Source organism: Palaemon carinicauda, chromosome 10 (genome assembly GCF_036898095.1).
Source record: "Palaemon carinicauda isolate YSFRI2023 chromosome 10, ASM3689809v2, whole genome shotgun sequence".
Classification (NCBI taxonomy): domain Eukaryota; kingdom Metazoa; phylum Arthropoda; class Malacostraca; order Decapoda; family Palaemonidae; genus Palaemon; species Palaemon carinicauda.
The window spans coordinates 136456716-136475361 of NC_090734.1; the positions used below are offsets into that span (position 1 = coordinate 136456716).

The window sequence follows — 18646 nt, forward strand, 5'->3', positions numbered from 1 at the left end:
ATATAATATTCCCAGTATACATAAATGAAACGTCCAACCTAGGGAAATTTGAAATCTCTTTTCTATATGTATATATACTGCAAGCTGAATCTACAGAAATTCAGCATCTGTCTACTCTAAACGTGATTACGGGATTTTTGTAAAGTGCTATTTCAGAATCCCGTGTCGAATATGATCCGTATGTATCCTGTTTCCGTAGGAGTTCAATGAATACCATAATTACTTCTAATTGTGGTTTCATACTGTACATTTGCAATTGTCACTGACCTAGGAAGAAATGGTTATTTGATTGTTGAATTTAATTTTGATCTTGTAATCTACACAATACCATGATCATTTCGGTTTTCTAAGCACACACATACGTTCACTTTCTATATGAATACATTATATAGATAAGCGTAGGCCTACGAGTATAGTAGATAGGCATACGCTCCGTATAACGTATGAGTGTGCGTGCGTGTCTGTGGACAATATGTCAGTTATGTTACCAAATTCTACAAATTGTTTTTCGAAATATACTATCTGTGAATGATTTACTTTCTTAAATGATTTTGATTTCAGATTCTCAATATTTATGGGACTGAAAATCTATTTATTCTTTAAATTAATTTTCGGGTGGGCTAAGATATATCTTTTTAGATAAGGCTGTTGATACATTTAGTTCTTCTAATTCCTTCTTCGAAAAACGTTTTACATTTTTTTCAAGTTACTTTATACAAGTTCTCGAGATATGAAGGTCTCTGACTACGGGACTGGTCACCATGGAAGAGATTTTACAATCGGTGCATTTGTCATGATTTATGAGTTATTTCTTATTGTTTTTCGCAGAGATGATATATTCAATAGAAAGGGAATTAGACCTGAAACACTAGTGTTTGATGAGAAATACCCAATAATTTCCACAATACAAACACTCGCAGTTCAAGCCCTCGCTGCTAGGAATTTTCATTGTGATCTCTAATTTTGGTAACAAAACTGAAGGCATCAAGTTTAGGGATCTTGTGATCCTTGGAGGAATACAAATACATTTGAAATGAGTGGTTGATCACTACAAAACAGAAATCATTCGAAACATAAGAAATCAAGGGACAATGTTAACTTGTCCCATAACAAAAAATAGCCATGCCCGGGGAGCATTACATAGATTCACACAATTCATTAAACTTCGCTGCAAAAAAAAAAAAAAACTAAAAAAAAAAATTTACTTATCTAACACAGAGAGAACATAATCACCTTTTAAAGAAAATAACATCTCTAGTAAATAGTCATATACATTAGAAATAACCAATATACCTTATGTGAAATAATCCAGTGAGAAATCCTAAGTGTAATAAAGTATAATCAATCGAAAACATAATTCATTAAGCTTTAAAGAAATTTAAGAAGGAATAAACTCATTAACCTTCCTCAGTAAAAAAATTCTAAGTTTGAAATGCAAATTAGTCTGCTTCAGAAAAATCTAAACAATACAACATTGGCAAAATAATGTAGATTAAATAAAAATGAAGACTCAGTATGAAGCATAACTTTACCAGTAATCAATCTGTTTAAAATTCATTGAATATCAATATACTCTAAGCCAATAAACCCAACTTTTATCAGTTCTGACTTAAAAATAACTTAAACAAAAGCACAAAACATTTTAACAATGACTCTGAGTAGTCACAATACCCTGCCAATGCAAAAAGGATAGTACAGTTGTCTAAGAACCAAACAGTAAACATTTCACGGTATAATATTGAATGAAGCTGCTCTGTTAGAATAACAACTTGCACGACTAATAACACGTGGTCAACCAACTACAAGTATCTACAATATATGTTGATTTACCCTTTACAAATAATACAAACTTCTGATTTCAATACAAAAGTCTACAATAACTCACATAAATCAAGTTGTATTCCTTCTATTTCTTATTTAGTAGGCAGTATTGTTCTCTCTTTATCAATTTACAACATGGCACGCTGGTAGCAATTCAATTGCTCTTAGTAAAGTAAACCCGTTAAGTCATTTTCCATTTTCAATGGAGGGAGAACAGCCACTGAAAACTTCCCTGGGTTGAAGGAATTTTATTGAAAAGAACAATTCGGAATGGACCACCGAGGCAGAATATATGAAGCGTCTTTAAAGGTATCCGAGTTTCTTAAAGCCTTACAGAATCCCATATATCAACGTGAGAACAATTTTATTGGTCAGTGCTCAAATAGAAGTTATATCTAAAACAACTTATTGGGGTTTTTACGTGTTCTCTCTTATAATATATTCTGCTTTATGGAGTAAGTTTTTCCATTACTTTCGTTTTTTATAGTAGAAAAAGTTAACTCCACAATGTAAGCTTTTCAGCTTCCTAATGACAAAAAATACGTTGGAAATAGCAAGGAGAAAGGTATGGACGGTTGATCAGCGTTCTATGCTGCCTTTTTAAAAAGCTACCAACTCTAACAACTGCATTTAGATGCTTGAAGCCGGGACTGTAGTAGTATTCATATGCCGAAGGATTATTTGATTCTACAGGTACTACAGTAATGAAATCGTTACTAAAACCTTTTCTCACGATCTGAGTTATATGGAAATCAGGAAAAGCAGAGGGATGATTAACCTGGACTAGAAGATTAATAGAGAGTGTACTTGGACCCATCCTAAAATGTCATCTTCTACTGTTAGATTTACTGAGTGGAAGAATCATATCGACTATGCACTAAAGTATGGACTTTTTCAGCATCATATCTCAAACAAAATCTAATACAGCAACCTACAGTCTATGCAACAAGGAATCTCTCTTGGTACAGGACAGGCTCTTCTTACAGGTACAGTCAGTATTCAGGTAGTTGTCATTTAAGTAGCTATACTAATTTTTTTTAATAAGGCGCATTTGCACCGACTCGCAGGGGTGCCCCTGTAGCTATGAAAAGTTTCCTGCTAGCTGATTGGTTATAATTATCTTGACCAACCAATCAGCGAGCAGGAAACTTGTCTGAGTTAAAAGGGCACCCATGTGAGTCGGTGAAAATGGGCCCCATTAAAAAGATTGAGTATAGGTCCTATTACTTCTCTGTGCTTGAAAATTTTCTTGGTGCAGTGAGCGATGGATAGTAAGACAGACATTTTAGAAATATAATAGTAATCTAAAAAAAAACAATTGCATGTATAATTCGACTTTGAATTTACATAGGGCAATAATTACTATGAAAATGTACAGACAGAAAGAGCGTATTAACACAAACTCCGTGACAGCAAATTTGTAAATAAAATTAGAATAAAATTCAAGCATGATTACTTTGCAGTAATATAGTAAAAACTAAGGTAATATACTGTCTTAATCTAGACAAATATCAGTACAAATGTATCAGTTAGAACTATGTGAAGAGTATCAATGCTCTGAATCCTAATTCTATAAATGTTTCATCAAATCCAAATGTTCTAATACTCGACTTAAATCTGAAAAAACTGAAAAATATAAAACTTTTTTATTATAACTTTGAAATAATATAATTACAAAGAACAATAAGATGAAGACTAGAGGAATTATTGCCTGGATGTTGGAGGTTCGGTAGTTATAAGGGTGAATTTGGCAATGGCTTGTTTCCCTACACACACACACACACACACACACACACACACACACACACACATATATATATATATATATATATATATATATATATATATATATATATATATATATATATGTATATATATATATGTGTGTGTGTGTGTGTGCGTGTGTGTGTTTGTGTTTGTGTGAGTGTGTGTGTGCATTCAGAACGACCATTAAGAGGATTTCCCAGCGGGTGCATTCATACTTAAAATTCAAGATTTAGAAACAATATGAATTATTTTAATATCATATGCAAAAATACTTCGACTCACATATCCAAAGTCTAATAATATTAACAGAGCATCTAAAATACTTGCTGACAGTTTCCCAACGAAGCTACTTGTGGAATGGCCTATGTCTTAAATCACGACTTAGTATAAAACAAATGCTATAAAATCAGACATATATTGTCTAAATAAAAACAGCAAAATCTATGATTATCTAATCCCTTCCTAGGCTCAATTTACATTGTTCATCTTTTTATCATCCACTACAAAAGAAAACTAAAGGGGCACTCAGTAGAGCGCAAACCTCCACCACGGAAGCTTATTTCTCGACCTTTTGCTCGACCTTGACCTTTGACATTAGCATGTATTAATTGGTGAGGATTTTCATACCCTCAAATATGAACCACGTTTAAAGTATCTGTGACAACGATGTCCAAACATATGGCTGATTACGTGAATTTGACATTTTGCTTAAGTGTGACCTTGACCTTTGACCTTGACCTTCCAAAATTTAATAATTTCCAGCTTTTTACGTAACAGTTAATTCCTAAAAGTTTTATTACTCTACGATTAAAATTGTGGCCAGGAAGCTGTTCACAAACAAACACACACAAATAGGGGCGAAAACACAACCTCCTTCCAACTTCGTTGGCGGAGGTAACAAAAACTACTTGCTATGAAAGTAATGAAGATTGTTATGGATGATTGAGCTCCTATGGTGGTACTGTAGCAATCTTGGCATTGACTTATCACATCAATTTTTCCTTTCTTTTATTTCTCGTATTTGTACCATTTCTTTGTATTCCATGTTTTTTAGTATAAAAGATCTTTGTGTTTTTTGTTTGCTATTCTTCTTGGTTTTGACAATGATCCTTCCATATATATATATATATATATATATATATATATATATATATATATATATATATATATATATATATATATGTGTGTGTGTGTGTGTGTGTGTGTGTGTGTATGTGTTTGTGTGTGATTGCGTATTCCAACATCCAAATAATAGAATTAAAAAAAAAAAAAAAAAAAAAATTGATTATTTTTTTTTCATAATTACCATGAAACTCAATAACAAACAGTCCCTACATATTCAAAGCAATTATTGCCGAAGATATAATTGAACACAAAAAAACTTTCAATGTTGCCATTATGCTTGAAAAGCTCGTCTGAATTATAAAACACATTCTCTATCCTCCTTCCCCATCCCCCATAAAAAAAAAGGTGGCATGTCTCAAACATTACCCTTGACGTAAAGTCTAAAACAATCTCAGAATGCACTTTAGGGAATCTAAAAATGCCAAGGCGAAACGAAGAGAACCTGCAGTGTGAAGTGGTCGAAGGATTTCTCGAAATCTTCTTTTGCTATGCAAAGAGCGATCGTCTCTTTTTATCTCGAGAAGATTCCTCTCGTTTCCTTTTCAAGATCATTCGGGCCACTGGATCGTGATGAGTATGATCACATCACGACAGGAAAATATCATTCGACCTCTCGTATAATGACATTCGTCATGGATTAGAATATGCCACTCCGAAATTCTTTTTCAATTTATGAATAATTCATAGAAGGTATTGGTGAATTCACACAAAGAGAGATAACTTGTATTTAGCACTCTTGAATAGATAAAAAAATATGCTGAGAAGAGAAACAGGTGTTTGCTTTTTGGCGGACATTCCCTTAGTTGTATAACGGAACGTGGTAGATCTGGGGGGCAAGAATAAATATAGTCAAGCAGTTTGGGTAAGAGGGGCAGCAATCATTTAGAAAACCTCTATCAGGGTCTATAGAATGTATTCTACAGACCTTGACCTCTCTGACACTGTAAGTTGCGGACGGGAGAGGAGTATCAATGAAAAGGGGCTGCGGACATTAAATATCTTCTAACGACTGCGTTTGCCATAATTTGCTCTCCAGGTGGTACTAAACAACTTATGCGAGTTCGATGTACATGTCAAGTCTTTAAGAGAGGAAAGGGAATCATAATGGATTTATATTATAGACATTGAAATTCCAGCTGTTCATGTCAGGAAGTCACAGACTTAAAATGTAAACATACCAAGGGAAGGCAAAGGGATATTCGCGTCACAAGCATGTCCTCAGTATCACAATCCTTCGCACGTGAAATAGGAAATAATCCACTTATAGGTCACTTGGTAATAAAAATATCAATGACACTGAATCTCTGAAAGTTTGCTAGGATAGACACGACAAGGGGTTATCATATAGCAGCTCCGGCTAAGGTTAGTTTCAGTCAAAGGTTAACTCAGTTTGAGACAGATTCTCGAAATCTCTGGGATGTCGGAAACACTCCAAATGCAGAAAGATGTAGAAAGGATGGTGAGGGGGTATTATGATCACACACTCGCACATACTTGCATGGGTTATAACGTTTGTATCTCTTAAAGGTTTCATTTCTCATGGTGTTGGGATAATCACAAGTACCCCAATTAATCTGTAAAAATTTTTCTTAGGATATCCTCTTTCTTTTTAAAACTTGCAGTCCTTTTTAGAAAGTTTATTCTAAGCTTGGTTAAATACGTCAATAAGTCTGAAAGTTCTTCATTGTTCTGAATTTTCTGTTACAGGAGGGGAATGCAAGGCAATGCTAAAGTACAAGACACATGAGAAAATGTAAGAAATTGACAAGACGGTGTTAATGGGAAGGTAAACACATCCATTATTTTCAAACTCCAAGACGACACATGCAGCTTAGATTTTGTCATTTTTTTTTCATTGTAATCTCATTCTAGTAGATAATCTAGCTCATCGTTAGAATGACGTTGCGCTTCTCATCGAAAAGGTTACAGCTACGACATGCGATCGCAAAGTTTCGAGGAAGCTATGGCCAGAGGTCCGACTTGCCCAGGAGTGAACCTTTCTTCGTTTGGAGTTCGAGGATGGGCCGAGCTGGCGCTGCCCCGTCCCATCTGCGCCGTCTCGTACAGTTGCTTTTGCATCACAGCCAAAGATACCTGGAGGAGAGAGAGAGAGAGAGAGGGACATGTCAACAGTGACTAACGGAATGAAAGTGGGCGATCGAAGGCAACTCTTATATGTTATTCTGACTAAACTTTGGAATGGAATCAGTGCTAACATCCAGATTAGTATACAGAAGGTCCCCAAATTACAGAATTTTGGATATACAAACTCAAACCCAACTGGAAATAACAAAGATAAGATAAAGATACTGTAATAAAACAATTTTCTATCATTTAATAGATTAAGCAAAACGTCATTTGTAATAACATGATATCTATTCATATGAAACCCAACCATTTGTTGATTTTTGTAGCTGGAAATTATAGGCATGGGATTCAGGTTAACCCTACACTAGGCAAAAAAGAAAAAAAAAAAAAAAAAAAAAAAAAAAATCAGCTTGGAACATATTAAGCTTGTAAGTAGAGGACCTTCTGTATGTTAGTCTCAACTCAGTTGCGAGAGATCATGATTATAATTATAAGGTTTGTTGAAAAATAATATTAGTAGTGATACTAATAATAATTATATCAAGAAGACGGTGAAGATGAAAAAGAGACGAAAAAGTTTACAATATCAAGACAATCCTTGCTAAATTCAATAAAAATATAAATATCAAAAACCTTCAGAAAGATACAAGTTAAAGAGTCAGAAAACTTATATGACTTAATTTCCCCATCTCAAATTCAAAATACCTGACTTTTGGCGGTAGACTCATATAAATTGTCAAATTCAATTTTCAACAAATGCATAACAAGCAGCAATAAATTGAGCCGTTTCTAGTCTACCGCAATACAAAGGCCTCAGACAGTGCGGACTGGTGATCGTGGAGACTTTAGTCTGGTCACTCACAGCAAACCAACCTAGTATGGGTGGTCCTGACTAGTATATCTTTGCTGATCATGGCGATACAAAAACCCTTTCTCCATGCCAAGGTATGTATATCTATCTATCTATCTATCTATCTATATATATACATATATAAATAAATAAATATATATATATATATATATATATATATATATATATATATATATATATATATATGTGTGTGTGTGTGTGTGTGTGTGTGTGTGTGTGTGTGTGTGTGTGTGTGTGATGTGATAGATAGGTACTACCGCTAGAGAGTTATGGGGTCCTTTGGCTAGACAGTACTACATTGGATCCTTCTCTCTGGTTACGGTTCACTTTCCCTTTGCCTACACATACACCGAATAGTCTGGCCTATTCTTTATAGATTCCCCTCTGTTCTCATACACCTGACAACACTTGAGATTACCAAACAATTCTTCTTCACCAAGGGGTTAACTGCTGCCCTGTAACTGTTCAGTCCTTTTGGTAAGGGTAGAAGAGACTCTTTAACTATGTTAAGCAGCTCTTTTAGGAGAAGGACACTCCAAAATCAAACCATTGTTCTCTAGTCTTGGGTAGTGCCATAGCCTTTGTACCATAGTCTTCCACTGTCTCTTGGGTTAGAGTTCTCTTGCTTGAGGGTACACTCGGACACTCTATTCTATATAATTTCTCTTCCTCTTGTTTTTGTTAGTTTTTATAGTTTAAACAGGAAATATTTATTTCAATGTTGTTACTCTTCTTAAAATATTTTATTTGTCCTTGTTTCCTTTCCTCACTGGGCTATTTTCCCTGTTGGAGCCCGTGGGCTTATAGCATCCTGCTTTTCCAACTAGGGTTGTAGCTTAGCAATTTATAACAACATGATAATAATAATAGGAGATAGTTAGTTTGTATAGCCGCCGGAGGACATTGTTAGGTCAAGAAATGTGACACATGACGGTGGGATAAGAAAGGTGAATCACAGAGGTGTGAAGTAAAGAAAGTAACGAGATCTCTGTAAAATGTTTGTAAGAGAAAAAGAGCCAAATCGTCTAATGTGAGGTATGTGTGTAAGTCAGATGAATAAATACGAAAGAAAATTGGAGCTGCTGAGACAAAATCTTTGGGTTGAGTTCGACTTTCCCCCTTCAGCATTCGTTAGTTGAAAAGTTTTCGTTCTTTTAAGAGAGGCCTCCAAGTATACAACTGCTGTATATAGGCAATCATAATTTGAATGGCAACTTCAAAGAATACTGCAATGACCTTTGGAATGGTTCTCCACGCAGTTTATAAAACTATTCAGTCAGCTTTAGCACTGAGTAAGGAAGCTAAAGTGTTTAGATATTCCTTTTCCTAAAGAGTTTATCAAATAAGATGATTTTCCCTCTACTTTTAAGGATGGCCAGACTTCTACTAATTTGCTATTCCTTCATCAATTGGCTTTTTGGCATCTTACCCACAAAATTTTCACCATACTATCTAAGTTTGTTTTGTTTTAAATAATAACCATGCAAAAAGAATTGTTAACAAATTTCGAAGATTTTATTGGAGTAAGTAAAGGACCATTGAAATAACAATTTTTGTTGGGGATGCATTAGCATGCTAATACATCCAATTTGATGTATTTAATATAAATAATCTCTATTGATTTTGAATTTGCATTATATTCGCGGTTTCCTTTAATGTCTATTTTTTTTTTCAATTAGCTGCTTGGGTTCTAGAAGTGGCATAGTGTTTTGTTTTAGTAATTTCTATGAACCTATTCCACAATTTCTAAGCTTGGATTTGTATCATAAGTGTAATGTTAGATTTTCCGTTAATCCTCCTTTTGTTTAGCTCCTACTATAGGACTTTTTCCCACGAGAGACTTATTCATGATGTGATATGTGGTTTCATAATCCTAGTCAAAATGCAACTAAACCTGTCATCCTCTCCTTATGAGGAATAGTGTCATAATGGGTTTAAGTTTGACTTATTCCAAATAGTTGGAAATTGTTTCCTTCACGGAAATTAGATTCCCTATTAATAAAGAAATAAACAAAAGAGGATTGGGTCCCTTGAAGTACTTTCTAGGATACTCTTATAGACATCTACCAAATGATTCATCTGAGGTGCCCTGCTTGAGCCTTTGAAAGACCCATGTCTAACATCTTGGCTGTTATTTTGAATCTATGTTTTGTATTTGGTTAATCTAGTAACTCTAATAGCATTTGAGTTATAGTATTGATATTTGTGTCATCGGTAATTAACTCACTGAATCCCTAGCAAACATTTGCTTGTGTCTTGTAGAATTGGAGTTTTGCGTCACAAATTAAACAAAGTCTTTTGGTCTACATAGTAATATTTCCTTTCTCATTGTGCTCTGTAAGTACTCTGGCTGAATTTCAATACCCAATGTCATATTCAAGTACACGTTATTGCGTGTAACAAATTTAAGCATAATGCATCAAACATTTCACCAATGTCCACAATAGAGCTTTGAAAAACTAAAGCACTTTGCATATTCTGTCTTTTATTCATTCGTGTATCCTGCATTGCACTATGCAATTGAGGGAGAATTTTATGTAAACCTTCCAAGTTGATCTGGTACCATAACCGAATCGAATCGAATTCCTACCTGTATATTTTTTTTTTCAAATAGTACTTGTGATTACTAATTACTTTGCTACCATCAAGTGAGTGATCAACGAAACAGCTAGATACTTTAAATACTGTGCCAATGTCTAGGTGAGTGAATGATGCTCAGTATCAATGTAATATCTATGCCAAAATAATTGGTACCAGTAGAATCTTACTTATAAAATTTCCCAAATAGCTGAATAACCGATAAACTCTGTCTAAAGAAATGACTTGCATGGAAGTTTGATGAAGTGAAACATTGCTTGTAATTCTGCGTAATTAAATGCACGTCTCAAGTAATGAAATATATGTCAAAATTGATTTTCTAGAAGCTTGCATAGTTCAAAATAAACCACTCAAACACTATACCTATTAACAAGTCCAACGTTTAGTTTTGAAATACGCAGCACAATAATCAGTTGTTATCTAGAAAGCGTATAATTTTCAAATACGCAGCTCAATACTCAGTTGCTATCTCGTAAATATATTACATCGAAACCATTCTATATCTTACATTTTATATATCACATACTACACTTGTCTAAATTGCAACATAGGCTACTAAATACTCAACTCCAGAACTAATCTATAGCCAATTTCAACTAATCATCTCCAGATAGTTAAGCATAACCGGATAGCTGATTCCACATTAAGTGAATGCCGAGATCTCAACTTTACGCTGGTGTTACAATTATCAAATCTTTGTTACAATTATTATGTGTTGCAAGTAGCAATTCTGTGTTTAAAGCTTTCAAATACTGCTTGTAAACACCCGTGAATATTGCAGGCTACTTATAGATTTTAGAAAAGTGAGTGTGCTAAGTTCCATGGTATGTTACCTGCTCATTTATCTTTGGTAGATTTAACATCTGTAGTTGGACATCAATGATTGTCAGTGAGAGGAAGAGGGTGAAAAGAAAAGGTTATTTGTGTAGGTGGGAGATTAATACTAAAATATAAATGATATACTAGCAATATATATATATATATATATATATATATATATATATATATATATATACATATATATATATATATATATATATATATATATATATATATATACATATATATATATATATATATATATATATATATATATATATATATATGTATATATATATATATATATATATATATATATATATATATATATATATATATATATATATATACAGTATATATATACATATATATATATTGATTGATTGATTGAAACCCTAGAAGTTTGGCAAATGAAGATTTGCAAGGGATAAAAACGCCCTAATTGACTTAATATTAATCTATAAATTGAGTAAATGTTATATTTTATCCTACAGTATTTTTTCTTCACCCCCCAAAACATGACTAAATTAATGTTTATTGGGTTTGTCATCGACTTCTCCCCTGAGATCCAAAACAGATTCGAACTAGAGGGGCACTCAGTAAAGCGCAGACCTCCGCCGTGGCAGCTTATTTCTCGACCCTTTGCTTGACCCTGACCTTTGACTTTAACATGTATTAATTGGCGTGGATTTTCATACACATTTAATTATGATCCAAGTTTGATGTCTCTGTGACAACGATGTGCAAATTTATGGTTGATTACGTATATTGAACATTTTGCTTGACTGTGACCTTGACCTTTGACCTTGACCTTCCAAAATTTAATCATTCCCAACTTTTTACATAACAGTTAATCCCCGCAAGTTTCATTGCTCGACTATTAAATTTGTGGCCAGGAAGCTGTTCACAAACAAACACTCACACAAACAGGGGTGAAAACATAAACTCCTTCCAACTTCGTTGACGGAGGTAATACGGGAAAGTGAACTATCTTACCTATATCATATTGTGTATTTGAAAAAAAAATGTTATACCTGGAAGAGTGACTATGTTTTTGTATGTGTCTTGTTTGTAAACAAATGGGTGATTGCTTGGATGAATGATAGTTGAGAAATCAGTAGTAGTATGTTATTATAAATCATCTCTTTTGTTTTTAGGGCAAGGATTTTCATTAAAGAATTTCTAAAGAATATTTATTCAACCCGTGATGCAAATAGGACAAATGACACTAAATTTCTTAAGAAATGAAAAAGTGAAAACTAATAATAATTCTATTCGAATTTCAATATAATTTTAGATTAAATGACGAGAGAACGCAGGAGGAAAATGCGAATTTATTGCTCTTTTTAAATTCTCTCTTTCAGCATTGAATAAAAGGGATTCTATTAACAGAAATTGTCCAATAATTTACTTTTTCTCATTCTTTTAACTCGAATTACTAAAGGGCTTAAAAATTAATAAAATCCCAAAACTATATTTTTGTAACCGGAAACTGTAAGGATTTTGGGTATTAAAAATACACAGTTATACATCGTTGTGTATTTGAGAAACACAAGAGCTTTTGCACTTTTCTCAAAGTGCCTCTTTATCTGATAAATGAAAACGTTTCATAATGGTTTGAAGGTAAACTAAATACATAATGACAATTACAAGGTTAAAGTTACTCTAAAACCAAAGTAGTGGTCGAAGTTGAAATAGTAGATTAAAAGGAAATGGTAGTTTTCCAACGAGTGAACGGTTTTAATGTTCAAATAGCTAGTAGCCTATTAGACTAGTGGACTTCTACTTTGGTTGTTAAGTAACGTTCAATTTGTATTGGTTATATGTTTTCAGTTTACTTTCGAACCACCGTGAGACTTTTTCATTCTTCAGCGAAGAGGCGCTTTGATAAAAGTGCGAAAGCTCCTGTTTTTTAAAGCCTAAAATGATATATAACTGGATATTAATACCAAACACTGAAATCATATCAATTTCATTAGCCCTGTTTTCCAATGTCAGACAGCCGTGAGTTGTAAAACTGTTGTTTTATTTTATCTGAATATCTTCCAAACAAAACACAAAATACAGACGATTTAATGAACTAACTTTAAGAATGAGGGTATGAGGAAAGCTGTTTTGAAAATCCAATGGAGGAATAATAGGAAACCGGAAATGAACTAGGATTAATTAGAATGAAATCATGAATTGTACAAAGAAAAAAGAGCATACAGAAAAGCAAAATTATCCCTCAATAAAATATGACTCCATTTTAATAACAACAATTATTTTCTATAATGATATTTCTAAGAGAAAAGCTATGTTTCTAATATCTGACTGCTAACAAAAATGTGTTTTCGATGTAAGAAATGAAGAAATTGAAACGTAAAAAAAAAAAAAAAAAAAAAAAAAAAAAAAAAAGACCAGATTAGCATTACTTCTGGGTGATCTCAATATTTTTTTTTATATATTTACTTCTATTTCTGTTTATTATAAGAAATAAAGACAAATTACATTACTTTCTGCAATTATCTTTCTAGGCTCATCGCTGACAGTTTACTTATTAACATTCATCATTAAATCATCCATTATTTTAAACCGCACCTAATATACTTGACCAAAAAAAAGTTAATTTATCATAAGAAAAAATAGTCTAACAGACATTTTACTTGTTATTAACATTTATCACTTCGCTAAATCATCCTTTATTCTATCTCTTACCTAACATACTTAACCAAAAGAAGTCAAATTGATTAACAAAAGTAGAATAACCCACCTTAATACAGTTCACTTATTATCAACACTTATCACTAAACCATATTTCATTTTACCTTGTGCCTAATATATTTAACCCCCCAAAATTTGATTTAATTATCATAAAGTAAAATAATCTAACAGAGTTTACTCTAATAATTTACATTTACTTTGGGTGATTTCAATGCTAAAATTGGCCAAAAGAAGATAGGAGAATTAGTAGTGGGTAAATGTGGAGACTTAACACTAAATCATCCGTTATTTTACTTCGCACCTAATATACTTAAACCCAGCAAAAGTTAATTTAATTATCAAAGGTTAAATAATCCACGTACTATTACCGAGCAATCGATACTTATCACTAAACCATGCATTATGTTACCTCGTACCTTATAAATATACTTAACCTAACAAGTTAATTTATTTATCAAAAGTAAAATAATCCACGTAACTATTACCGAACAATTAATACCACCAAATCATACATTAATTTACCTCGCACCTGATATACTTGAACCAGAAAAGGTACTTTAATTATTAAAAATAAAATAATCCACGCCACTACTACCGACCAATTAATACTAATCACTAAACCATCCATTATTTTACCTCGCACTTAATGAATATACTTAACTAAAATAGGTAATTTAATCATCAAAAGCAAAATAATCCACGCAACTACTACCGAACAATTAATACTTATCACTAAACCATCCATTATTTTCGCTCGCACTTAATAAATATACTTAACCAAACAAAGTCATCTTTATTATCAAAAGTAAAACAATCCTCGCAACCATTACCGAACAATTAATACTTATCACTAAACCATCCATCATTTTACTTCGCACCTAATATACTTAACCAAACAAGTTAATTTAGTTATCAAAAGTAAAATATTCCACGCAACTATTACCGAACAATTAGTACCACCAAATCATACATTTATTTTTACCTCGCGCCTAATATACTTAACCAAACAAGTTAATTTAGTTATCAAAAGTAAAATAATCCTTGTAACTATTACCGACCAATTAATACTTATCACTAAATCATCCATTATTTCATCTCGCACTTAATGAATATACTTAACCAAACAAAGTTAACTTTATTATCAGAAGTAAAATAATCCACGCATCTCTCAGCCGTGACCTCACCTTATTACTAGTAATGTATTCTCGCATCGAGACCATTTCTCCGGACAGCTTCCTTTCGGTCTCCGACCCGTACATGGAGTCGATGTCTCCGCCCTCGACCCTCTTGATGGTATGCTTCTGGAGACGCGAGGGCGAAACGGCGTTGCGACGGGGAGTTTGCGTGCAACGGCCTCGGGCGCAGCAACACACCATTCGCTGCAATTTTAAGAAAAAGAATATTTTAGTCTAGATTTCTTCAATTGCAACATTAAGAAAAGTTTTTTCTTTAGTGTATTTTGAGGTTTTTAATTTTTTAGTCGAGTTTGACATTTAATTTTTTTTAGTCTAGTTTGACTTATTTTTTCAGTCTTGTTTGAATTTTATTTACAACATTAGGAAAAGCTTTTTAATCTAGTTTGACTTTTCAAATGTAATATTAGGATAAGCTTTTGTCTAATTTGATTTCTTTTTTAAATCCATTGTTTCAGCTTGAAAAAGGACGTGTCATTTGAATCAGGAAACTACTTTATTTGAATTTATTCCAAACATTGTTTTGAGGACATTATACAGCAACATTAGATAATAGTTTCTTTTTTAATTTAGTTTGATTTAAACAAAAAATGTAGTTATTAGAGAACGTGTCATTGTTTTAGTAGGCTATATTACAGGGCGTGTCCTTTTAATCAACATACTACTTTGTATTTATCCCAAACTTTGTATTAAAGATTTTATATCTTCCAACTTAAACCAGGTATTAATAGCTATATGTAAACACACGCACAAGAAAAAAAATCTTGATCACATTCATAGAATATATTGATAAATTCAGGTATAAAAATGTAAACGCATGCGCAGTATGCACATTCGCACGGAGTATAAATGTGTATAAATATGTGCATAGGAGATGACTTAGTAAGATATCGAAATGAGTTGTGCACGTGGTGAATAATGAATATTCGAGAAGACATAAGTGCAAAGAATGGTGATCTATAGGATTTAAAAACCATGGTAATTATATATATATATATATATATATATAATATAATATACACACATAGTATATATACATTTTATATATACACACACAAACACACACATTGTATATATATATATATATATATATATATATATATATATATATATATATATAATGTGTGTGTTTTTGTGTGTATATATAAAATGTACATATACTGTATATATATATATATGTATATATATATATATATATATATATATATATATATATATATATATATATATATATATCTATATATATATGTATATATATACATATATATATAGATATATATATATATATATATATATATATATATATATATATATATATGTATATATAAAGCAGAGTGCTTGAAGGTTTATTAATCAGTCGTTTGCTGGAAAAGTGAGAATGAATGGTGCATGGCATTCCTTCCTTGGACATTGTGATACATGAGCCTTCTTTAGTCAAAATAAATTGGTGATCAAATTCTGACTGGTGTTTTCCAAGGAGTTCAGGTCACAAGACAGCGTGAACAGGTCAGTGACAGTTTCCATATTGCCTTCTGAATCTGACCTTTTTTTCGAAAAAAGGCAAAAAAATTTTTTAGATAGATATTTCTTGATTAAACTAAAGGCTTACAGAAATGTTGTACCGAAGATGATGATAGAATGTTGGTGAAACATTTTTCTACTGAGTATTAAAACTCTACTACAAAAGTCGCTCTATGATAGTCTCATGGTAATCATTGAAGATCTGCTCCTGCACCTGGAAACCACATTTAACTACATTCAGGAAGTGCTAAAGAGACCCTTTTGGTCTGAACCTGTGACCAAACACACAGAAATGGCTTGGCAAACAATGAGACTACGTCTGACTGTCCACAGTGGGCAATCTGCCTTTGAGCTAAGCCTTGCACTTTGTTACTATTCTGGGTAGGCCATTATCCTTTAAATAAGTAAAATACTTAATCTGACACCCTTTAGTAAATAACAACGTGTGTAAATGTATATATATATATATATATATATATATATATATATATATATATATATATATATATATATATATATCTAAGTGGTAAGGTCACTGTCATACAAGTATCCTAGACCAGGGTTCGAAACCTGACCGGTCAGATACTATACTCTTTTAGTGATTTCGCCTGGGGCTCTGATCCCGAGGTCATTAAGAGAATCCAGACTTTAATGTATTAAAATATATGGCTTATTATATATATATATATATATATATATATATATATATATATATATATATATATATATATATACACATATATATATACAGTATATATATATATTTATATATATATATATATATATATATATATATATATATATATATATATATATATATATATATATATATATGAACTTCCTAGTGTAAGATCAAACTACCTATGAGTCAAAAGTGTATGGAAGACTAAAATGTGTTAAATTGAACAGAATAAAATAGCGAATAGTTTTACTCATAGCTATGCAATATGCCATTTTCACGGTAGTTTACTGAAAGGACTGCGTGGATATTAGGTTTTATTTTTTTCAATATCTTGTTCTACTGGAATAGTCAATAAATTGTTAATTTTATACGGAAGTGGATTGGATAAATACTGAATTAAAGGAAGGATAACAAAAGGGAAAAGTAAGTTATATAGTAAGATTAGTCATAATAATTTTTGCCCCCATATTGATAAACAGGCAAACGTAAGATAGTGCTAAACTAACACGCCGATGAAAAAAAAAAATTACATCGTGCACAGATTTTATGTTGACTTAAAATTACTATTCAAATTATATTTCTTTCCTAAAGTCATTTTTAATCCAACTGCCAAGATTTAAGATTAGCAAAATAAAAGGCGCTGTGAGATACTTCAGTGGAATTGACGGGTATATAAACAATCTTACTGTCATTACTTAAGGTGACATAGAATCCTTGGCCAACTTTCCTCCAAATCTCTTTCTTTTCCTTTCAAGGACACAATGAAGGACTTATCATCATCATCATCATCTCCTACTACGCCTATTGACGCAAAGGGCCTCAGTTAGATTTCAGCAGTCGCCTCTATCTTGAGCTTTCAAATCAATACTTCTCCATTCATCATCTCCCGCTTTACGTTTCATAGTCCTCAGCCATGTAGGCCTGAGCCTTCAACTCTTCTAGCGCCTTGTGGATCCCAGGTGAAAGTTTGGTGAACTAATCTCTCTTGGGGAGTGCGAAGAGCATGCCCAAACCATCTCCATCTACCCCATAACATGATCTCATCCACATATGCACTCGAGTAATCTCTCTTATAGTTTCAATGCTTTTCCGGATTTTGTCCTTTTCATAGATTTGTTTATCGGATACGGATGAGTCGCAGGTACTTTGTGAAGACATGGATAAATGCACAGGACAATTACATAGGAGTTGGCTTTGATTTTTCACAATTTATTAGCTTCAACTCTTAGTTCTTGGTTTTTATGCCTTCGTTTTAATTATTATTATTATTACTATTTTTATTATTATTATTGCTTGCTAGGCTACAACCCTAGTTGGAAAAGTAGGATACTATAAGCCCAGGGGCTCCAACAGGGAAAATAGCCCAGTGAGGAAAGGAAACAAGGAAATAAGAGAAGTAATTAACAATCAAAATAAATAATTTTAAGAACAGTAACATTTGACATTTATGGAGTGCTG

At 32.5% G+C, this 18646-nt stretch overlaps 1 protein-coding gene across 1 annotated transcript in view; it reads right to left on the reverse strand.

Annotated features, from left to right (window-relative positions):
- Positions 1–4916: 4916 nt before the first annotated feature.
- Positions 4917–18646, reverse strand: part of LOC137648501 (potassium channel subfamily K member 13-like) — a 100933-nt gene continuing 87203 nt past the window's right edge. Inside the window, 2 exon segments of the mRNA XM_068381420.1 lie at positions 4917–6807; positions 14977–15171. Of these exon segments, the coding sequence (XP_068237521.1) occupies positions 6643–6807; positions 14977–15171 (360 nt within the window). The 3' untranslated portion in view covers positions 4917–6642.